The 24177-nt window shown below is 43.1% G+C and overlaps 1 protein-coding gene and 1 long non-coding RNA gene across 3 annotated transcripts in view; both read right to left on the reverse strand.

Moving 5' to 3' along the window:
- LOC148595589 (uncharacterized) overlaps window positions 1-24177 on the reverse strand; it is a 569244-nt gene that overhangs the window by 53150 nt on the left and 491917 nt on the right. The window lies entirely within an intron of this gene.
- Window positions 22431-24177, reverse strand: part of SH3BGRL2 (SH3 domain binding glutamate rich protein like 2) — a 29952-nt gene continuing 28205 nt past the window's right edge. Inside the window, exon 4 of one of the 2 annotated variants that reach the window (XM_088520287.1) lies at window positions 22431-23074. In XM_088520287.1, the coding sequence (XP_088376413.1) occupies window positions 23060-23074 (15 nt within the window). In that variant the 3' untranslated portion in view covers window positions 22431-23059. Of the gene's footprint in view, window positions 23078-24177 lie in introns of both variants that reach the window. The other variant, XM_088520288.1, reaches the window with a different exon arrangement.

Below are 24177 nucleotides of genomic sequence, written 5' to 3' on the forward strand. Positions count from 1 at the left end.
CTATCGCATAGGGCATGAGAGGGAAGAGGCTTCCAAGAGAGCTGACTGATATCGAAGGATCACCACTGCCAAGAGCCAGAATGGTCCATCCCAAGGAGCAGAGATTTGAGCAAAAGGTGGGAGTCAAGTTCCTGAAAAATCACCGGTGAAGAGGGCAACCAGCACCCAGAGGAGACCACCCTTCTCCAGGCTCAGGTACCCCCAGTGACCTACAGGGCTTGAATCCACCATGCATTAACGCTTCAGTAAATGCTCAAAGCATGAGGCGAAGCTGCTTCCGGCTGTCTTCCTGGCTAAATATTACATGCAGGTACATGGCTTCCACGATTATCTCTGGTGCTTATTTAAGGGACTAAAGACTCTCAGCCCCTTCACCAAAGCAGTGTTCCCTCTTTCCCCTCTTAAGCTAGGCAAGTGATATTTACTAGATTCTCCAGGCTTCTTATAACAAGCAAACACATTCACCATGCAAACACAACTATACAAGTTATTTACCTGATTTCCAAATTCCTGTATGCTTTATGATTAATTCTGCTTGTTTTTTACTTTGAAAATCAGAAGTGAAGTATGGAATTTATTCAAAATAGAGAAAAAAAATGCTCTGGGCAATTGAATCAAGATTACTTCTAACAGAAATGGAAAAAGCTTTGGCTTCATGTGGTCAGTAAGGATAGCAAGGATGGCTGCAAGCCTTCCAGGCAAAATTAGGTGAACATTCTTCACAAATTCTCTGGTCTTTCCATGAGCAGAAAAGAAAAGCAAAAGAAAATATGAGACTTGAAAAAATGCCTATAAAATTGCGGTGAAATGAGCTATGGATTTCCCTCCTCCTACAGGGTTGATCATCAAGAAGTAGCTAAAATAAAAATGAAGTTGGAATAAAATTTGATATCGAAATTGACATTATGCTGTAAACATTCAGGTTTTTAAACTACCTCATGAGTAAGATGCTTTACAAGATGAGCATTGATTTTCCTTCGAAGACAGGCTGTAGCCGTTTTGTGTGTATGTGTGTGTTAGTAATGAAAAGAACTTATAGAAGAAAATCACCTGGAAAAATAAACAGTCTCTTCTCCAGCAGAGATAACACATGCTAACAGATCAGAGCGTTCAGTGAAATGCTGCCAGCAGGTTGTATGCACTGGCTTTGTGAAAGATACCTTTCAATCATGCAGCTCACTTATATGCCTGCTCTATCAGTGGCAATCAATTAAAAATCATGCAAAATGAATTATAGAGTGAAATAGCCTTCATCTAAGTAATTTTTAAAGTTATTTGACAAAAAAAAAAGTTCTCTGTTTAGAAAAACACTTGGATTCAAGATGTGAAGGCTGAAATCATAATCTATGCATGCAACTGGAAAATGAAGATTTTGAGAGCATCACATACCAGAGATGTGAGATAGGAATAATCAGATGAGATCACAGACAGATATCCAAAGGAGAAGAAGAGCACAGAAGGGCCTGATAGCAAATATGTAAAATACAATCACAAAGAGAAGGGGAATTACCCATTTTTGTGTATATGGTAAATAGGACAATGAGCAAGAGCTTAACCATGAGAAGATGGGAAGATGTAGCTGAAATGCTAGGAAGAGCTTTCTAGCCATAATGATAATGAAACCTGGTGTGGATCACCTCAGGCACGTGAGGATTCTCAGGTACTTGCAGGTTTTGGGGTTATTCAGAGCTCTGTCAGGGTTGGTTTAGGTTCATCTTATTCTGCCTTAGACCTGGAGGATGGGTTAAATTGTCTTCTGAAAGCATCTTTTTGTAGTTGTGTATTCATAATCTTTTCCAGGTACAAATAAATCCTAGTACACCACTGGAAATAAAAAAAAGCAAAATGTAATCTTACCCAAACATGTTTCCTACATGTGCTCCAAATATTATCTAAGGGCAGCATCATGTCAGAGCAGGGCCCTGGTAGAGCACAGACAGAGATGTCTGTGCCGCTGGTCTTGGTCGTGTCCCTTTGCTCTGTCTCTGAGGCACGAGCCCTGTGTTCCCAAATTCATTTGCTGCCACAGCACCCATGGGCAAAAAAGCAACATCTTCAGCCTTGCCCTTCCTGCAACTGCCAGAAGCACATTCAGGCAGGGTAAGTCATGTCTTTACTAACTGGAGCCATCTAGGAGGGGCACTAGGCCATCCAGGCTTTCTTGGCAGTCAAGGGTGAGAGACAGGACTGAGCCAATATTTATCTTATATTTCTTGCAGGAGAGCTGCAGTATCATCTATCAATCAGCAGCATGATCCCAGAAATCTGCCCGCCCAGGGTGAAGTAGGACACAGACACATTGTTTCCACCTCAAGTTTAAAACAGTCATTTAACCTTTGTGCTTTAAGATGTAAGGTAGCAAAATATAAATCCAGAATATTGCTGAAATGTAATTCTTGAACAACTCTCTTGGTGCACACTGTGTTAAATATAAAGTATCTTTCCCTTGCTGGCTTTTGAGGAGCTGAACTCACAACTCTCATTCCCATCCAGCCCTCATTACTTGAAGTGAATGGATTAGATACCTAAACTCCATTAAAGCAGAGTACATTTTTTAGATTATATGACAATGGTTAGGAAGATCAAAGAAGAGGGAGGAGATGGACAATTAGAAGAGACACTGGAGTAGACTTAATAATTAGATAACATTTCTGCTCTTTGTACCCACACATTAAAATTTCTGCTATAATTTTCTGAGGGATATCATTTGGGAATCTGTCTTCAGGCAGCCCCTACTGCAATTCCTGTTCTTGGCCAATCCTCTCTGGTAAAACATTTCACTATCATCTTTAATCTCCCATTTAGCTGTAAGTGCCTAAATTCCTTGAAAATTAGAGTTTTGGACCTAAATCCCTTATGTAATTTTCACTATTTTGCATTTTGTTATAAATGACTGTATTTTCTTAGTGGAATGATAAGATTGTCCAAGGCTAAATAAGTTTCAGCATTTTCTAAAGATGTCCACATTGATTAATCTATGTTTGATTTAAAGTAATTAGTCATCCACAGCAAATTCTTGTCTTGGTATGGAAACTCAAGTCTGCTCTCAAGTTACAAATTTGCTTAATTTGGAACTTGAAGTGGAGACTTACTTTTAGAAAATATGTTTAAATCTGATTGTATCTATTTTATGTAGAAGCGCATTTAAGTTTTGTTTCTAAAACAACCCCACCCAAAATATGTCATCCAGACCTGCTTTCAAGCAGTGTCATCCATTTTGAAATTCAGTAAGAAGCTGGCATTCGTTTCTGAAAGTTTACCAGATGTCACATTTTAAGCCCTTTTCCTGGGATGGACAGGGGCTGGGACTTACTTTGCCTTAAGTTTTGCTGCAGTTTGATTTTACACATATGCTGCTAAGTCCAGTTTTACTCTTTCCTCTCTATTCTAAAGCAGTGGACTAATGCAGAGATTTTACATTCAACTCCGTGCATATTTTGGCGTTTCAATGTTAAAAAGACGTGTCTGAAGCAGGGAGAAGAACACAGAATTATGTTTCAAAAAGTTAACAGTAATTAATTGTGATAGCGAACAGTCTTACCAGTCAGACACAACCTAACTACAATAATTAGAGAGGAAGTGCTTGTAATGCCTTCTTCAGCTTGAAGACTTTTACTGTCTTAAAAAACAAAGATTAAGAATGTGTGCAGAAACAAAGAAAATACTTCATGGAGTATTTTCTCCTGCATGGACCAAGTTGTTCTGCAATACTCAATGACTCAATGGGCCTTTCTACTCTAACACTCACCCTTGTGTCTGTGTTGGTGAAAATAATGACACTACCTAGGAGAGCCCCTTCTTTTAGCTCAGAAACCATCTGTATTAATGAACAAGAAAGATGTTTCAGGAATTCTAATAAGCAGGGGAGACTTTCCTGGGCATCCCCATCTTGTAGAAACTATTGTAGCCATTTACAGTACGTTTCCTTGAACCCATAGCAGTTTTGTTCAGTACTATAATATCTTGTCTGGGTTTTGCTAGAGACTCACAGGCAACATCTGCTACTGCTCCAGAAAAATGTAAAAAAAAAAAAAGTTTTCTTTTGACTGTGTTTTAAATATAAAATTTTGAATTCAAAATTGAAATTTTGGGGCTTTACTAAACAAGACACAAAATACCTATCTAATATGTTTCATGTTAAAGATCATTTGTTCTTGATGATGGAAAAGTAAAGCTTAGAAATACATAGCATAGATTTTTAAATCCAAGTTGGACATATTCTATAAAATTTTAAAATATTTTGGTAAAGACTGGAAGCAAAAACACAGACATTATTGGAAAAGATACATAAAAAGTAGACAGCAATGTGCAGCTGTGATTATTAGCAGCAGAAATAATAAAATATTGAAATGAAGTTGTTAGCAGAATTCAGATGAACTCAGCTCATGGACATTCTTCTCAGTGGGTGTCTGGGAAAAACATTCCTACCCAAGCAAAACTGTGGGCTGTTTGCAGGCAAAGGCATATTCACTACTTTCAGAACTCAGAAACCAGAGTATCTGTGAAAAACCTCTAGAGATATTTAAAAATAAATAAATTAGTAAAGCTAATTCCTATGCATCTTTTCACTTTTGAGTCTTGCCATATTGAACTAGCCCAGAGCCATTTTACATCTGTTAGGATCAGTGATCTGCAACATACTGATTTTTTCCAAGGAAATCAGTGCCAGTTTTTAATGTGAACCCTCCATAAATCCTTGGAATATGCATTACTCTGGGTGCGATCCATCACATGTAATATCAAAGCACTGTAGGGGCAAGGAAGGACTAATGACCCCTAAAATGAAGGTGTCAAACAAGGTGTGAGGAAGCAGAGATTGTAGTGGGGATCACAATATAGTGATATTCAGGTCTGCATTTGAGACACGTAAGTCCATGCGCCATTCACACAAATGCACTGCAAACATGACAGGAAAGAGACTTCTTAATGCAGAAGGTCCCAAGGACTGCCAATGGTCAGTCAGTGCCCAGAAAAGGAAGATGCCTTGATTCAGCTGCCCAAACACATCTTGCCATCGGAGGGTCACAGGATGTCCAAGATGTCAGGGCCTAGGACAGCTGGAGGGCACCTGGGTGTCCTAACTGGCACCAGACATTTGTGAGAGGGCCATCAAGGGCTGTCCTGGCAGGACAGAATAGCATAGACTCAAGGAGGAAAATGCAAGTTTTCTTTAGAGAAGAAAAGATTCTTCTCTTCTCTGAAAAAAAGAATCCAGTAAATAATTTTTAAAAAGAAAAGATAATGCTTCAAGAGCAGAAAGGCATCCTGGTTTACTTGGTTTCTCAAAACCTTTCACTATTTCCCTGATAAGAAGATATTAAAAATGGAGAAAGGTACAAAATCTTGGAATCACTGGAGGTCTGTTTAAGCAACAGAAGTCAAAACAGATTCTGAGCATTGAGAAATACTGAACCCCACTGATGGATACATTTACAGATTTTTCCCATGCACACTAGTAAGAAGTTGTGCTTTGTAGTGATGACTGGGCAAGTCAGCAAAGAGGGCACCAAGAAATTTGCTACTGGCACAAATAATTCAATCACTTTTCAAAGGTGAAGAGACAAGACACAGAAGTGCTATTAAATTAGAAAGGGAGCTGAAATTCCAGTAAGACAGTGAATAAACCTTGCCTAAATCTTTGGCAAACAAAGCTTAAAAACAAACAGAAGTTCTGTCATTCGTGAGTCCAATGAGGGCAAATCTGCACTCGTTCTCCACTTTCCATGCCACCTGCTTCTTCATTTCATTATTTTATTTCAGAAGAGTGGGAATTTTTCTCTAGGATAAGTTGAGAAAGTTGATAGGAGTTCAGAGTTAACAACAACTCTTAAAACACCATTATCTGATGTTGCTTCTTCATCACCCTTTGAAGAGATAACTGACTTCCAAGTCATAATTGCATGGTAGATTGGTTTCTTACAAAGCTGGCAGAAGTCAGCCCTCCCCAAACCTGAAGCCACTTGTCTTGGGCACTGTTTCCGTGTTCCTATTAATTTTCTATCCCGTTCTGCAGTTGTTTGTTGAGATCCCTACTATAAATGGGATCAGTGAAATGGTAAGAGTTAAACCAATTCTCATAGCAGCACTGATGAAGAGGCAAGTACCCTCCCTTGGAACACGGTGGAGAAAAGAGGAAGGGGAACAACTGTCTTCAAGCAAAGGCATTGGGCTGGGAATTTCTTAAGCTAGCAGCAGAGCCAGAAGAATACATCTTGTGTAAAATGGTACATGATGACAATAGGTTTGAGAATGCTCTTGAAGAGTCACAGCTGTGTGAAGGCCATCCACACATGGTCATGCCAGATCAGGTAAAAGACAAATTTCAGGGTTTCATTTGATAATGTGTCCCCATGGATAATTTATAACAAGAATAAGTATATTTTTTAAAAACTTTTTTGTTTACATGAAAAAAATATCTTCAGAGTCAGAAGAAGAGTCCAAGTTGGGAAATATTTCTATAAAGAAATTCTAATCGATTCTGATGATCTTTCAAAAACAAAACAAAAAAGTGAGAAAAAAAAAAAGTCTACTTCTAGAAAAAAAAATTCATCTTTTTTTTTTCCTTGAAGCTGTTGGCCCTTTGTCTATTTTGTCATTATACTAAGTTAACAGTAGATCATGCCCGAGTTTCAAGTAAATTATAGGCAGGCATTAGAGCAACATGCATTTGCTCGATATGTTGTTACTAATTTTGAGAGGGGCCAGTGTGCTTCCTTTGCACAATCTGAGGCCCTCCAAAATTTGTATGGACTGGAATGACTCCCTTGGCAAGGTCAGCAGAACATCAGCTGCCGGAGTCCAGAACAGCTTAACTATTAAGCAGCTTATGGGTGCACTTTGGGAGTTTGTGATTGCTTAACCCAACGAGAGCTTGTCACTCTGAGATCTGTGTAGCTCTGCGAAACTGCATAGACCCTTGCACTGTTGATAAGATGGCTTTAGCACTGAACCATTATGTACCAGAGCAGATGGTTAACAGGGAACACTACTACATTATTAGTTTACCAGCCAGCTCATAAATGAGGTATACTGCTCATTCGGTTTCTAAATGCATCCATGTTTCATCATCATAAAGAGCAAAGCCCCAGTTAACTACACATCTGGCAACAAATATTTCACCTTAACTGTACATGTGTTAAGAAATGCCTGTTGAATGCAAAGATGGCTTTCCAGTAATAAGAAGGATGTTCAAAAACACATGCAAGACTTTTTTTAATAATGTGTGATAGCACTATGATTCTTCTGTGATTTAATATGGTTTTATTCTATTTATGAGACTCAAAGCTCTCATGGGAAACTGTAATAGTTTGACAGATAATTTATCTTTATGTGAGTCCCCTGGAATTAGTATTTCCATTCCACCTTGCTCCTTACACTTAGGCCCTTTAAGGAATTTTCCCTCAGTTGTCCTGGTCTCTCCATCCACAGCTCTTTGGCAATTCTGTATCCCAGACTTGTATAATGGAAGCTTCTTGCCTCCATCCTGCTGATGCAAAGTGGCTTCTGTCTTTAAATTTCTGTGGCCTTACTCCCTAACAGCTCTGGTTCTTGTGGGGATACTGCCTGTGAATGTCATTTTGCTTTTGATGCAAATGATACCTTAAAACTGGCCTACCTGACCTTTTGCTACCTCAAGGATGAAAACTTACCCCTCAGATTGTAGACTTGAGATGGTGCTCATTCAAAAGCTTATAATACTTATTGATTAACAAGCGATTAACAATCTTGTGGGTAAATTAAATGATCAATAAATTAATTCAATATGAACCCACTGCTTTCACAACTTTACAGTTCTGTCATCCTTTACACCAGGGTGAGCTTGTGTAAGGGTGAGCTATCATTGCTCACCCTTAAGGCTTTTTCATTACACATAACTACGACTGACTCCCAGCAAAGGCTGCAGCTTTATGGCTGCCCTCTCATACCACAGCTTACTAAGGTGCAATTTTACCCCTCTTTGCTCTATTCCCTTTCTCCCAAGGTTGTCAGACACAGACCCGATGGAGAGTCCAACAGGTTGTCCAAGGGGGTTCCACCCAGTCCTGATCAGCTCCACCACTTTCGGTAGGCATCTGCAATCCTACCATCAGAATATTCCATTTGTTTTTTTGGTCAGTGACTGGCTTTAAACTTTATTCTCTGCTTTTTTTCCATTCTGACCCTTCTTCTTCACTACCTTATACCTCCCTTTCTGCAGTGTCTTCCCACAGAACATGATATGTTGATAGGATTTTCTAGAAACAGATTTTGTTTGGTCTTTCCTGATGCTACTACTGATGAACTGTGAAAAAGGCAGCTCCAGCCCCAATAATCTCATTCAAACAAAAGTAATTTGCTATTGCTTGTGGTTTAGTAATTTACTGTGTTAACAAGACATGGACTGTGCCAGTATTTACAGAGGTAGTTAGAAAAGCAAGATTAATTAAAGGTCATTTGTGAGAGAAGATGGTCCCATTGCTTTGAGAAGATAAAATATAGATCATGCAGTTGTAACTGCTTTGGGAGGTTTACTTTAATTTTTAAAGCAGATGTTTCTGATGCCATTTAATTATGAATATACTAGAAGGGCTGGGTGCTCTGAGAAATCTGCTGTAAAAGCAGATGTCAACCAAATTGTTTCAGTTTATACAGAACACTTGCAAACTCCAGAGGATTATGGCTTCTTTTGCTTAAACTACACAGGATCTGTAAATGCCTGTGGTCAGATTAATGCATAGGCTCTGCTATTTATTGAAAGCAACTTCTTAAAGAACTTCGACGTCATTCTGCTCTTTCTCTTGTCTTCCTGTAAAGAACATGTCAAGGACCTCTTGCCTTTTCTTGATACATGAGACCAGACATGACCATATTAGAGCTTTACTAGCAATAAGTATATCTTCATTCAAAAAAAAAAAAATCTCTTTGACGAGAAAATCAGTTATTTTCAGATTCTGTATCAGTTCTTGGAAGTTGAGAATTTCGCCCGCTGGAAATGATGCTGTAACGTGGGTCATGTACACATTCATTTTTTTTGGACTTTATGATGGCACAAGGTGAAAGGCCGAGTAGTTGAATGGTGAAATTTTGTGACGCCAGGTGCTATGGGTAATAGCTGTACACCTGCTGATAGTGGCTTTTGCCAAATACTCCTCCTTTAAACATACTTTGGCTTTTAAAGAGATTTATTTGCAGAAAAAAGTGATATATAAGGCCTATTTCTGAGTCGTTGTTGAGATAAAGTTATGTCAGTTAAAATAAATATATAATTAAAATATTTTCTGAACTTATGTTTATTTTGAACAATGTAATGTAAACCGAACAGGTTTGGAGAAAAAATGGTTTAACACAGCTGACACTGTCAACATTCTGAGACAAAATTTGGCTTTGGTCTTTTATGTTGAAATAAGCTTTTTCCTCTAAAATATAACCAGTGTTAAAACACCTTAGGAAGACCTTCCTGGCTTGTTTCTTCCCACCCCAAACCCTTTCTTCATCATTTTAAGATTTTTCAGATTTGGAAGGATAAGTAGAAATTAGTTCCTGAGTTAAGGCTGGTTTTGGATCCAGTCTTACACTCCCAAATGTATAGACCTGCGTGTGGGCTCAGCAGGTGCCTACGGTGCCATATGCCCTGGGGAGCCACCAACATGGTCACCGGAGCCCCGGGAACAAACCAGCATCTGCTCCAGGGTGAGGGTGACCCCCGGGATGGACGGAGAGGCTGGGGGAGCTGCAGGTCTCTGCTTCTCTGGAGCTGCAGCTGGAACACCTTTCCGTGGAGCGCATTTCCAGTGCCGCTAAATGCCTTCATTTAGGCAGCTCAGCTGAGCCTTCCCTAGAGCTCATTGACTGCAACAGAAACTTTGAAACCTTGTTCATATATACGTATGTAACTTTAGATATCTTGGCTCCATAGAATCAGAAAATCTTAGAATCATTATGTTAGAATCATATGAAAAGACCTTCGAGATCATCAAAGTGCTACAGAGCCAAATTGCATCCTTTCCTTTTCTGAACTGGGTGAAAAAAGCAGCAAAGCCAAAGGCTGCCTTCAATATTTGGAATGTAATTAATGTCAACAGAATGATGATGTATTTTGTCTGGTGATAAAGTCAGTTGATGAGACAGAGCTTTTGACAGGATATTCATAGGGTCACTATGACCTTGATGATGTCATTAATTATGGAAGGGATGTAACCAATACTAAAGTAATGGAAAAAGTGACTACTCATGTCTTGTGGGTGCTATGACTATAAACTTGTAGTCCAGATGGTTTTGGTTATAAGAAAAACACATTTTTGTTTTCCAAAAACTTAACACTGGCTGGTCATTCTGACCATCAACTTGTGACATTCTATAATAATTCTGGCAAGATTTAGTTAGTTATGCAGATACAATAATGAAACAATAACAACTTTTGCAGAACAGATTTGGGATTGCACTTTGTACTTTAAAGCTTGTGGTAAATATTTAGCTCTCAATATTTTTATTAATCTGTATTTCAGCTTTTCTTTATTTCTAGGCAAAGTAGGGATGAAAATAGGACTTTATATAACCTTGATGAAAGCATCTGTCAAGTAAAGGAAAAGGAATAAGTACAAGAGGGTTGTTAATAAAGCAGTAAAAATACCCAGAGACACAGCTTTACAATGAGCAAGCCTGGTGCTCTAATTAAACCATCTGCTTTTAAAATTGATTTTCTTTAACAACCAGCTTAAGCGCTGGAGCCTCCCTGCATGACACTGCGCTAAGCCCCCGGACTCGTGGTGTCTGATCTCCTGAGCATGACGGCTCCGATTCCCCGCAGCCACTTTCTCCGGTGCTGCACAAGGGCCCAGGAACGGTGGCTCCGGGTTCGCAGTGACCCGTCCTCACCCCGGGGTGCTCGGGGAAGCGGCTCCTGGCCCGGCTGCGTGAGCTGGCCCTCCTGAGCTGGAGGATTTCCATGTGGTCCAAACCTCTGCTTCACCAGGGCTTGTACGAAGCCATCCCTGAGAGTTTCCTACGGACAAAGTGTGGAGGGAGTCTCTGTAAGGCAGTGGTTCCCACGTTGGGGGTGGGGGAAGCGCAGAGTACCCGCGTTCCTGGAAATACTCATTTCTACACAGCAGAACTGTACAAACTGTGTAAAACCCTCTGCAGAACTGAAGCAGATTGGCCCTAGCCACCTGGCTACTGGCTATTTTTTAATCAAAAATGGCTAAATACCTGTGGTTTTGTCCCAGTGCAGAACAGGAAGAATTTTACTGCTTTGCAAGGCAGGAAATCCCTCTACAGTCCAACTCTACTAAGATATGTAGACACCCACTTGCCAACATATTTCCCATGTGTGATATGCTTTCATTGTAAATAGCCTGTTTTCCTCTTTTCTTTTCTTTATTTTTTTCCTATTTGTGCATGCCCGTTCTCCCAGCATGGTGCAGAGGGGCAGAGGAAGGCCATGGTACCTAACACCTCAGCAGTCAGGAGCGGCTCTATTGATGATCTCTCTGATCTTTCAACAATCCAGTGAAATAAAATAAGGCTGTGGAAATGGCAGGTGTTCATGACCTGGCAGTTCTCAACATGTTCACAGGCCTTCAGCAATGCTCCTTATAAACCATCAGGAACCTCCCGAACTGCAAAGTGCCCAGGAATGGAGTTGACTGATGGAAGCGTCACTCAGCAGACCTGCCGCCCTGTGGAGAAGCAGCAGGACAGGTTACAACTAGCATGTTACCTGCCATCATTGGCTTCAGCCATGTAAATTCAGGGGACAAAGCCAAACGCATGAGAAAAACTAATTAAATTACAGTGAGTTCAATTAAAATCTCTCTAAAAATTTTTATTAGCTCAAGCAAGACAGTTTACTAACCCTCTCAGTACTATGCTCACCCTCTCTTTTACGAGGATACAGTATTTGCTGACATTAGAACAGACCTGGGGTGACCTGTCGATTCTGGGAAATAGCTGGAGTAGGTACCTATTTGGCAGGACTGGAACGGGACAAGGAGCTCTCGTGTTCATGCTTGGCAGTGCCCAGCGAGGGAAAAGGCTGCTTGGCTCTGGGTGTTTCCTGATCATCTCCTGGGCCAAAAATAAGCAGCTCTACCCAAAGGGTTGCAAATGGTTAAAAATTAGCCCTCTGAGGCTTTCTGGAAACAGCATGAGGCCCTGTTTCAGACTCTTCAGTGATTCCTCTGCAGAAGCGTGGTGCTGGCATAAGGATCAGGAGACAGGCTGTCTCCAGTAGTTTTTATCTTCATCACTTTCATCTGCACCAGGAACAGAAGTTGACTAGGAGAATATGTCTGAAATTAATTTCCTGGGAATCTCCCCACCATTTTTCTTTCACTTGAAAAGCTGGCTTACCTTGCAATAATAGAGGCTTAAAAGTGCATCCTCTTTGCTGTTACACACATCTTAAAGGCAGGCATAAAATGCATGTGATAGAAATAAACTACAGGACTTCATGGTACTCCAGCGGCTTGTGGAGGCTAGGAGGACAGCTCCAGCCCCTCCATCTTGGGATGGTGGGATGGTGGACGCTCCTTGCCCTCGCCTGCTGGCGCTGTGCTCAACACGCTGCTCTCATCCCAGCGTTTGGAAATGACCAGCCTTGCTCCTTTATTGGCTCTTAAATCCGTATGTTTCCCTGAGAAGGGAAAATGAGGATTCCTGAGGCTCCAGGGAGCTCTGGGAGAAGTTAGCAGTAGTGGTTCCCTACAAAATGTAATGTCAGTATCTGGACTGAGCTATATGCTTAAAGATAACCCTAATTCAGAAAGTCACAGACTTTCATCTGCACACAGTGGTGACCCTTCTGCCCCACTCTCCTCATCCCTCATGGCCTCGGCTGCCAGCACAGGGTCCGTGTCACTCCTTGTTCCATGCCCATGAGTGACTACAGGGCACATTGAGAGAGCAGGTCAGCAACCTGCCTGTTAAACATCCAACACTTTGATGGGGTTCATTTAAGCCTTCCCCTTTGATAGACAATTTATTGCAAAAATCTTTATGCCCAAGGTTTGGTTACCTTCTTTGTATCTTCTGTGCTGTCCTCTAGATGTCAGTGACAGCCAGGACATCCTGGCTCCGCGCTCATGCACACCTCCTCACGGAGGGCCCAAGTCCTGCCTGGATCAGCTCCACCAAATGGATCAGTCTGTTGATGAGATTCATCCCATGTGACAGTGTGCCTGGAAAACCAAGATGAGGAGCAAACCTGTGCCATTCTTGGATTTTCTTAAGGACTATCAATTGCTTATAATACGGCTTCTCAGCATGTCTGATAGGAATAGATGATTGAGATCGGCAAGGCTCACAAGGCAGGACTTTACTTCCCCATCAGAGGGGCCAGAGCAAAGCTTCTGCCGTTCCCCAGCAGGCCCCTCATCTCATAGGAGATCTTCTGGGCTAACTACCATGGGATGTAGCCATCGGGCACATTATTTCACTGTTTGTTGGTGATGTCACAGGACGACTTTCATCATGGCAGATAAGCTGCAGGAGAATCAAGAAGGATATTAAATAAGTTACTGTGGTAGTTCATTCAAAAGTCTCACCCCTTCCTTGCTGGACAAACCACTGAGGTAGCCACTGTTTATGTTTTGTGGTTTTATGAGGCAGGTAGTATTAATGTTCTTCTTCCTATTAACCATGAAAGTGCCCTCTGGTTGGGATTTGGAGAGAATGAACCCTGTAAGGCCCCTTGCAGCACTGGTGCCTCTGCTCCATGGGATCTTGGCTGATAACTGCGAGCAAGGCCGTTCCTGATGGATGTTACTTTACAATGGAGGCTGATTATCCTCCAAATGGGTGTTCTGGAATCTCATCCCCTTTCTCTGTGCTGGAAAGCAAAGGGACCAAGCAGCAGCGCACAGCCCCGGCAGGGACAGCGAGCCTGAGCTCCCTGCAGGACAACAGCACCTAGGTAAGGAAAGAAAAGCACCGTATTTTGCTCACGCTTGGGGAAAAGGAGCTGTTTCCTCACCCATGCAAGAGAAGCAACAGGTCTTCTCACTCAGACCCCTTGCTTAAGGATTTTCATGGCAGGATGGCTACAGTCTCCCATGAAGAGTCGTTCTCCTTCTTTAAAGTAGTGTGGAACTAAGAAATTAAGATCTTCCTTACCTACCTTTCTTTTTTCTTTTTTTCCCCATATATATGTCTATACATAAAACTGAAATATATTTTTGGAGGACTGTTAGCTTAAACATATGTAGTTTCTAAGAGCCTATTTGACTTCTGAGGCTCCTAGAACTCTAGGAGCACACCCGGCTATCAATTTTCTGACATCTTTGAATTAACTGAAGGTTAAAGTCTGACAAGAGAATGTTTGACTCATGCATTTCGCAAATGCAGCTCTTTCATCTGCCCACGTGTTACACTACTGCACGGGGGAAAATCCTCACCCAGTGAGCTCAGTCTTCTGGAGACATCGGTGGAGCCACAGGACCCTCTGCAGTCCTGGGCTCTGGCATCACTTCTGACCTCTTCAACTTACCCTTGGTGTCCCACGCGTTGGGGACCGCTAATGATGCGCTAAGCCTCTGCCTGTGTGTTTTATTCATCCAGGGCCAGAGGGGGCTGCCTCCGGAATGAGCTGGAATAGCAGCAAACGGGCGCTGAAGAGCAGCAAGGAGAAACACAGGGGCCCGTCTGCGGAGCAGAGCATCCCCGGCACGTGGGGCTGTGTGACAAAAAACAGTGCGTAACTCTGATGGGAAAGAAGAGGAGTGTTATTTAAAGGGTTGCAGGTGACAACGTCTTAGGTTAACCACAATTTTCCTATTCCCCAAAACACTGAAAATCACTCCTGCTTTTCTAAATAAGCAAACCAATGGAGGGAAGGCTGCTGCGGTGAGCAGGAGGTACGATATTTTTAAAACGTGACAGAAGCATAGCTAAGACCGGGCAGAAAACCACGATATAAGTACATACGATAGGCAAACTCTGATCAGGGAGATTTATTTAAATGAACAGATGCAAATGCACAAGAGCAAGGGACAAAATTGGCCATGAATACACTTCAGCTGGAATTTAGAAGGGTTAGTTTTTATGCAAGTGCATTGGGATTTGAGACAACCTTCCCAGTGGCACAGTACAGACAAAAGAAAGAAGAAGAAATCAGCCCAAGCCCAGACTGGTGGTTTTAGCTGGAAGCTGAAAGTTTTATGAATTATGTGATAACAGAAATGGCAGAGGATTTGGTGACCCAAGGGACGTCCTCCGGACCAACTAGTTAAGGCAATCTGTGAAATTTTCTTACACTGAAATGCTGCCGCTTTTGTTCTATGTGGGTTTGGTGCACACCCACACGTTGCTCAAAGCACAAATGTGCCAAAGGAGTGGAAGTGACCGGTTTGGGTTGGGATGAAGCAGCAGAGCCCTGCGGGACCACGACGGACATTACCACAATTTAGCTTAATGACTTGATGCTGTATTTCCTACACAGCCACCTGAAAACCTAAAAATTCTGCTGTCCCATAAAATATCTAGAAGAGCAGGCATATCCTACAAAAAGGATACAGAAAAACTGTAAGGAAGGGACTTGCACCTTCTGCTAGGGCCGTTTGCTCCCCGCTCCTCCAGCCGCGCTGTGGGGACGGGGATCCCCGGAGCAGCGGTGCAGCCGGGGCAGCCCAGGGCTCCGCGAGGCAGCGGGAAAAGCAGCCAGGGCCCCGCTGGGCACGCGGGGCGGCAGCCCCAAGGGCACCCGCTCGGGCGCCGACAGCGTTAACCCAGTCCCGCGGATGCAGGAGGCACCTCGCAGCAGCGCTTCGCGGCGCCCACAGAAACGAGGACAGACATGAGCCGATAGCAACTTTCGCCACTGGCTCCCAGCAGAATCGCCTAGGCCAGCAAGGTTATTTGCTTCATTAAGGTATCATAACACAGAGGCATCAAGGCTCATCTCTCATTTGAAATTAGTTTTGCACATCTTTATGTTCATTGCTTTGGGTGGAATTGCTCCTGCGTTGCCAACCATGTGCAAGGCACAGTCTGCAGCAGAGCAGTTATGAGAGGCCATATCTCTCAGCTGGCTGCAAGGAGACTAAGCTCAGACTCAGCACCCTGTTTATTTTCCTGTGTGTTATGTGAAAAAACATAACTTCTTGCTCCTGCGTGAGAGAGTAGGGAGCAATCCCAGGTGGGTGCAGAGTGCTGCATGAGGAAAGCAGGCTTCAAAAAGCAGCAGCCGCAGAGGGTTTTACTTCTCGTTGCAGCTAGGAGCACTTTGGAGCACAGGGAGAGGAAAGGGGCATTCATGAAACCCCCTGGATTCCCAGACATATAAAAAGTTTTTTTTTTTTTTCCCCACATTTAACACTTTTTTTCATTTGTTTTTGTGTGCATGCATAATCGATCTTTTCTTTACAGTGCCATTTACTTAAACCTGTAATTTCCTAATATTCCCCAAATTCATCAAGTGAACAAATTTTGTAGCGCCATCAGCACTTAGGTAATCAGTTTAGGTAACCAAACCGCCAGGGAGGATTTGCACCCAGAACCACTTTCACCTGCGTTATGCTGTGCTGTCTGCAGAGGTTATTTCGGATGAAAGTGCGAAGGTGCCCCTGGCGAGAGCCTGATCAAGGCCTATGAAATGAAGGAGGAAAGCCCCTCCGGCACCCCAAAACCAAATCCAGCGAATAGTCCAGTTCAGGAGCCCCTTCTCACAGCCCAGACTGCCAGCCCGAGGTGGAACAAGAAGGGAATATAAACACACACCCCCTGCAACACTGTGATACAACACACCTCCTCCGTGGTCCAAGGTGCTTGGCCTCCATTCCCTCCGGAGAGGTCCCACGGCCCCTGCTGCAGCTGAGGAGCTGCACGTCCTCGTGCCTGCACAGAACGAGCTTTGCAGCCTGCTCTTCCCTCGTGCTCGCTCACATCTCTCTTACCTGTCCTGTCTCACGGCAAATGACAGTATCTCACTCCAGGGTACAGCTGAAGCCACAAATTGCTTAAGTTTTCAGAGCAGTGTTTGTACCGGAGGTAGTGGTTAAGTTTTAGACATGAACTGGAAGGGATTACAAATTCTATATTCGAATGATGAGTTGGGGCAAACTGATGCAAGCTTCTATCTTGTCAGCCCTTTATAGTGTAAGATTTATCTAAATTCCTTAGCCAAAGATTGCAGAGCCTACATGGATGATCAAAATAATAACTTACAGACAAAAAGTAAAAACTGCAAATTTTCCTGAACATATTAGCCTCAAGAGCAGAACTTCGATGTGTGAAAACTTCCTAGCCATTCTCAAAGGATCCAACCTTCATTTCTATGGTATTTAGCAACAAAGTCAAGTGAAAACACTGGAAGGCTCTATCACGGAAGATCTAGGGTATCTACATGCAGAGTATCTACACCCTGCTGACTTCATGGGAACGATAATATGCAGAGTATCTACCTATGCAGGGTAGATAATCTGATCTACCCTGCATAGGTAGATACTCTGCATATTATCGTTCCCATGAAATCAACAAGGCCCAAACCTGCCTGGCATCCTGCAGAATGTGGTTCTTTCCTCGCTTGGGGGCAGCTCCCAAACCCTTCCTCTGCCGAGGCTGGCTGAGCTGAAGCACCAGGCTGTCACCAGAGGGAGCTGCAGCAGGATACAGACTCTTCTTTCTTTCCCATTGTTTTCTTTGGCACAAACAACAGCGATCGAGCATCTTTTTTCAAGTGACATTTTTTATTAGATGAACACAGCCGTAATACACACTGTAAAACGCCACGCGTACGCAGCCTCGGATGCCCGGGGCTCCCTGTCCTGCGGGGCTACGGAACAAGGACGCCCTCAAGGTGCAGGCCGGCCCTGCGCTTGGGAGCAGGAGCTTTGCAACACAGCACACCAGGGAGAGGGATGAAGCAGGAAGAGGGGGGTAGGCCCAGCCTGCCCTGGCCGCAGGGCAGCCCTTCTCCATTTCCCTTGCCGTGCAGGAGCCCTTCGTGTGCGGGAGGGTAAAGGCTGAGGCCAGCGAGGCCGCACGAGAACAACTCTCTCCTGAGGGAGCACCACGGTGCTGCCTGCCCTTCTGCAGCACTTCTGCCCGAGCACGGCGAACACGCCGGGCCCGCTCCTTGCGCTCTCACACGAGTGGCTGTACCAGAGTGGATGGACACGTCAAGGAAGACTAAGGGGATTTGGCACATCCTGGTTGACCCCACTCTCGCACTCACGTGAAGGCAGCTCCCTGGCCACAAGGCCCTGCCTAAAAATCTTAGGCTCCTACTCCTGAATAATGTTATTCCAAAAATTGGGCTCCCTAAATAAGCAGTTTGACAAGAAGATACAGGGAGGGAGAACCATGGAGGCTACTGAGAGCTGGGCAGCAACCGGGCTCAGCACTTCAAACCGACAGTTATTTTTGAGCCTGAACATGGAATTAGGGGCTTTATCGCAGGACTACTTCCTTGGAAGGCTTGATTCTAAAATATTCCATAGGCAGGGAAAGAAAAAGGCGGGGGGGAAGTGCACGAGGGAGAGAAAGCTGTCCTAAGAAAACTGAAGAATTTACCAGACAAAGTGTTTCAGCATCACAAATGTGTCTTTCTTCTCAGGTCCCCACATCTGATTACTGCATTATTAAAAAAATAAGTCATAGAAACTATCTCTTTCTGGGTCCAAGAGAGTCTAAGAGGCCCTTACAGCAGTCGTCTTTCTGACAAGGCACTAACCAGCAGTGTGTGGCACTAACAGAAGCATCTCTTTATCAAAGCCACTGATACAGTGAAGTGTGTGTGTGTATACATATGCCCACATAGCAAATCTAGACAGATATGAAGATTTAAAAGTTTACTTTGCACTGTTCTCCCTTTTAAAAACTGGGGCTAGTTGCAAGCACTAGCTAAAAATGTGACCATTTGGCTCTCAAGCATATCTATTTCCATGCAAGCAGGTTTTAAATAAAATTAGGAATTTGATATTTCTTTCAACAGTGGCTCTAATTTCCACAAGCTTTTCAGATATCTGACTAGTTACATTTCATTACTACAAAACTGGTTTAAAAAATTACAGGTTGTCTTATGTAACAAACTAAAACTCTACTTGCTTTAATTACAAAAATAAGGCTGTAACACATTAGACAAAATTCACATCCAGGCAACATATATACTTTTCTTTTTAAAAAAATAGCCACTTACAATTAAATTCAAAAGCAAATATTCTACTGGACTTGTAAAGCCAATCCACACAAGCAAGCAGAGTACCTTTGGAGCCAGTACTGACGCCCAATACAACCGATTACGCCCATATGCGTGCTTTGAAATAAGCTATTTTTACTTAATAGCTATAATAGAATTTGCTCTCCACTGAACTAGAGGCTGCTATTCTGCAATTATCAAAATTGAAGGAATTTTGTGAAACCACTTTCAGCCCTAGAGAAGTCAGTGTGAGGTAAGTAAGACTGGGATTACTCGTGTGGTTATACCTACTTGTGTAAGCTTTTCAAAACTGGGTCTTCAGGCAGTTCTCAAAGTTTACAACATATCAAGTACATGATAAATCCAGGATGGCTTCTCTGCAACAGACTGTGCAATTACATAAATTTATATCCATATTCTTTGCAAAGTTAAATAATTTTCTTTTCCTTAGAAAGAGTTATATAGAATTTGTTAAAGTTAAGAAAGTACAGCTCTTTTTTTTTTTTTGTCATATTCTTATAGTGAATGTTTGGGTCTCAAAAATATGGAATTAGCGACAAGAATATCGCAATAATTTACCACAGGCAAATATATAATTCTGAAAAATATATATACATATACATACATGTATGTTATCAGCTCCTGCTCAAGATACCACTAGAGAAGGTGCTATAGCCAAGATTTTGACTAGCAAATATAACCATGGGGTTAAATCTGTGTGTGCTCGTGTTCCATTCAGCTCCTTTAACGGAGCTGAGGATGCACAGGAGGATCTAAAGAGAGATTGATTTATGGATGGCTTTTTTTTTTTTTTTTTTTTTAGCTTCTCTTTTCTTAAAACTTTTTTTTTTGGGGGCCTTTGTTCTAAGGGAAATACCATACAAATTTAAGTAGACTGTGGCTGAAACAACACCAAAAGACAGACAACCTATTCTTCACCACAACAATCAGCAGTCATGAATGTTGATCAAGGTACACCCTTGCCATCTCAAGTGAACTACTACCCCAAACCTGGAGGCTACAGTTCTCCTGTTGCTCACAATCTTCATCAAGGACTTGAATGATGACTCTGAGTGAGTCACACTCAACTTGGGAGAGTGACTGACAACATAGGACAAAACCTCAGTGCAGGGGGACCTCGAGAACCTTAAGCCAACAGAGAACTCCTTGGGTTTGACAGGAAAAAGTGTAAAGTTTTGCATCTAGGGGTGGCCACGTATCAGTAGTGGCTGGGGGGAGCCCTCCACCAAACAAGGACAACCAGGGGCCTAAAGCATGTGGCCTGTGAGGAAAGGCTGAGGAAGCTGGGTTGACTTCAGGGGAAAAGGTGGTTAAGGGGTAAATCTACCAATAGACTATAAATATCCAGAAGGCAGCAACAAGAAGGATGGTGCCAAACTCTTCCTCTGAGTGCCCAACAACATAACAAAAAACAAACAACAACAACAACACAAAAGAATCAGCCACAACCATAAATTACAGCTTCAGAGTTCAGGTCAGACATCAGAAAAAAAAGTTTTTCACAGAATCCCAGAATGGTTGAGGTTGGAAGGGACCTCTAGAGATCATGCTCAAGCAGGGACACCCAGAGGACATGGCACAGGGTGGCATCCAGGCGGGTTTGGCAGATCTCCAGAGCAGGAGACTCCACAACCTCTCTGGGCAGCCTGTTCCAGGGCTCTGTCACCCTCACAGTAAGGAAGTCCTTCCTCATATGGAGGTGGAACTTCTGTGTTTCAACTTGTACCCATTACCCCTTATCCTGTCACTGGCCACCATCAAGAAGAGTTTGGCCTCATCCTCTTTACATTCTCCCCTCAAGGATTTGTACATGTTGATCAGATCTCCTCTCGGTCTTCTCTTTTCCAGATTAAACAGGCCCAGCTCTCTTAGTCTTTCCTCGTAAGATAGATGCTCCAGCCCCTTAATCATCTTCGTGGACCTTCAGTGGACCCTCTCTAGAAGCAACACGTCCCTCTTGTACTGGGGAGCCCAGAACTGCACCCAATACTCCAGGTGCCGCCTCAGCAGAGCTGAGCAGAGGGGCTGAATCACCTCCCTCGACCTGCTGGAGACGCTCTTCTTAATGCACCCCAGGATCCCATTGGCCTTCTTGGCCATGAGGGCACACTGCTGAATCATGGTTAGCCTGTTGTCAACCAGGACTCCCAAATCCCTCTCCGCAGAGCTGCTTTCCAGTAGGTCAAGCTCTAATCTCTCCTGGTGCCTGGGGTTATTCCTCCCCAGGTGCAGGACTTTGCACTTGTCCTTGTTGAACCTCATGAGGTTCCTCTCTGCCCAGTTCTCCATCCTGTCCAGGTCTCTCTGAATGGCAGCACAGTCCTCGGGAGTGTCGGCCACTCCTCCCAGTTTGGTGTCATCTGCAAACTTGCTACGGGTGCACCCTGTGCTCTTGTCCAAGTCATTGATGAACAAGTTGAATAGCACTGGGTCCAGTACTGACCCCTGCAGGACACCACTGGCCCCAGGTCTCCAACTAAACTCAGCCCAATTCATCACCACCCTCTGAGCTCTGCCATCCATCCCGTTCTAAATCCACCCCACTGTCCACTCATCTAATCCACACTTTCTGAGCTTCTTCGTGAGGATGTTATGGGAGCTAACATAAGGAGACATAAGGACAGTTACTGGAATAGCACTACCCAGCCGTTCTGAAATCACTTCAGCATGAATTATATTGCAGCTTAGCTGTTATTTAAGGAGCTAAAAGTGATTCAAAATGCAGAATGTGATTTGACTTCTTACTAAAATGCATTTTGCAATGCTTATTGGAAAGCCAAGGGCTTAATTTCTGCTATGTGCATCAAAGCAGTGCCTCTGGGGCAATCTCCCTTTCCTTAGCTCTTGCTCCACAGCAGGGCTGACTACCGTAGCCTCGTCCAGTGTAGCACACATGCAGATTTATCCCTGTCCTTGAGGCATCCCTTCCCAAATCTAGGGAGGAGGGGGGCACATGGGAACAACAGCTGAGCAAGTTGGTTGTGCTCGGCAGAGTTTTTAACCCTCTCCGGGACTGAGCCCTCACTCTCAAAGCATCCTCCTGGCTCTTAGGTGGATAATGGTGCAGCAGTATATTACTGGAGTGAAATTCAAGGTTTTGGTTGCATCTTTCTAACTTAACAGAATTATTATTACTTAATATAATAATTAGGTGTGAGATCTCATCTACCGAACTACCCAGTATTTTCCATCCATGCGCATTTTGCCTGTATTTGGAAAAGGACCCTTGTCAAAATATTCCATCTTGGCACCCCCTCCCTGGTAACAACTGGGGGTTGTTACCCAGCCAGTTGCAGCCAGTTGCAATGTTCTTCTTGAGGCAAATCAAGTTTTCATGATTAAGGTTAGCAGCTCATGTCTCTTAAAATAATCATACATTAGTATAAACATCACTATAAAGTAAGGTAGAGAAGATATATGGCAGTTCTTAACTTGGACTGAGATCCGAAGATTGACTGCTTTTACCTACCAGATTGCAAATAACACAGACTACCTAACAAGCACCAGCACTCCATCTATCAGAGTAAGCTAATTCCAAGTGCAGTTATTTCAAATTACAAGAATTTTAAAAGGTAAGCAACTTGATCATGTGAGCATACCCATTAACTATACAGGCCCTACACGATCACTTTTCATCCTATGATGCGTGTCAGAAAGAATGTCAGTGCCAGTTATAAAAGCTATCTAAAGACAAATGTGAAACATCAGCGATGAGTATTTTTGAAAAGGAAGATGAGCAGCTCAGTGTTAGCCCCATTTCATAGGTAAGTTAACTCCATTCAGTTGGTGAGCACCATCCCAGTGGCAAGCAGAACATACAATGATGCGTGTTGCTCTATCACAGTGATCCATCAGGGAAGCCATCATGCGCTAAGAGCAGGGTTGTTCATTCAGAAGATGGGCTTGTTGAAGCTTCAGAGAGGTTTCCTAGGGTTCTGACTCCTACTTTTGAGAGAGAGAGAGAGAGAGAGAGACAGGTTGTTAATACCATAATGTGTTCCTCGTTTCTTATCCCCAACATTTGTGAATTTCACCTTCTTTCCGTGTCCCTCCCAGCCCTTCCTCCTTTCTCAGTGTCTGACCATGGATATCTTTGGTAATGGGGGTACTCCTAGCCCTAGTCCCTGTAACAGCTGAGGATGCCTCACTTTCTTAACAGACTCAAATAGTGATGGGACCATATCTGTATGAACACTCCTCTAGACCTACCACAGGTTACATTGCCCAGGAACAGAGCTGCAGAGATGCACTACTGGTTTCACTATGAGATCACCTTTTTCCTACAACTAATTCTTTGAGACAGGAAACACAGCAGGCTGCCAAAATAAACTGTTTCTGTGGCTCCCTGCTGAGGTTGCCTCCGACTCATCTCCCCATGGAGTCTAGAAATAAAGGAATTCCTGGCAAATGAGGAATTTTATAGATACTGGAGCACTACAAACCAGGCCAGAAACAGTACTACTAACCCAACCCAGGAGAAAACCTTTCCCTAGATATCTGATCTACTGCCCATGGAAGCATCATATTTACTCTCCTTGCATGACTGTCCAGGCCCATTCAGGCTTCCATAAGGCAGTAAAGTATCCTCTGTTACACTGCCCTCAACAGGAACATGTTATCTGGCTCTCTGCTCTGTCCTGCTATATACATTCTTTAAAATGTTGCTACCACTCCACCATTTCAGCATGTTTTTTTTGATACTCAAGGAATAAATGTCATTCTGGTTGGTCCATTATGGCAGACTGGCCCAGAAAGATGGTGTTTTGGTGGTGTTAGCTACAGACCCAAGCTCAGTTCTCTGTTACAATTAAGTCAGTGGCTTTCAATTTACACTGATAAACGGAAGCCAAATATGTTCCCTGAACTTAATTCATTTGCTGTCTCAAATTAACTCACATGTAAAACTTGGTTTCATTTAAAATGCTTTACCTCTCACTGCAGCAGCTCCAATTACCTCATTAGCATTATGATATGGAGAGCTATCAAGATAATGGTCCATCTGAACACACTGAGTCCTTTCTGTTCAAAGAAAACTTAATATTTCA

Source organism: Tinamus guttatus, unplaced genomic scaffold (genome assembly GCF_059628265.1).
Source record: "Tinamus guttatus ecotype Peru unplaced genomic scaffold, ASM5962826v1 Tinamus_guttatus_pri_ptg000085l, whole genome shotgun sequence".
NCBI classification, from domain to species: domain Eukaryota; kingdom Metazoa; phylum Chordata; class Aves; order Tinamiformes; family Tinamidae; genus Tinamus; species Tinamus guttatus.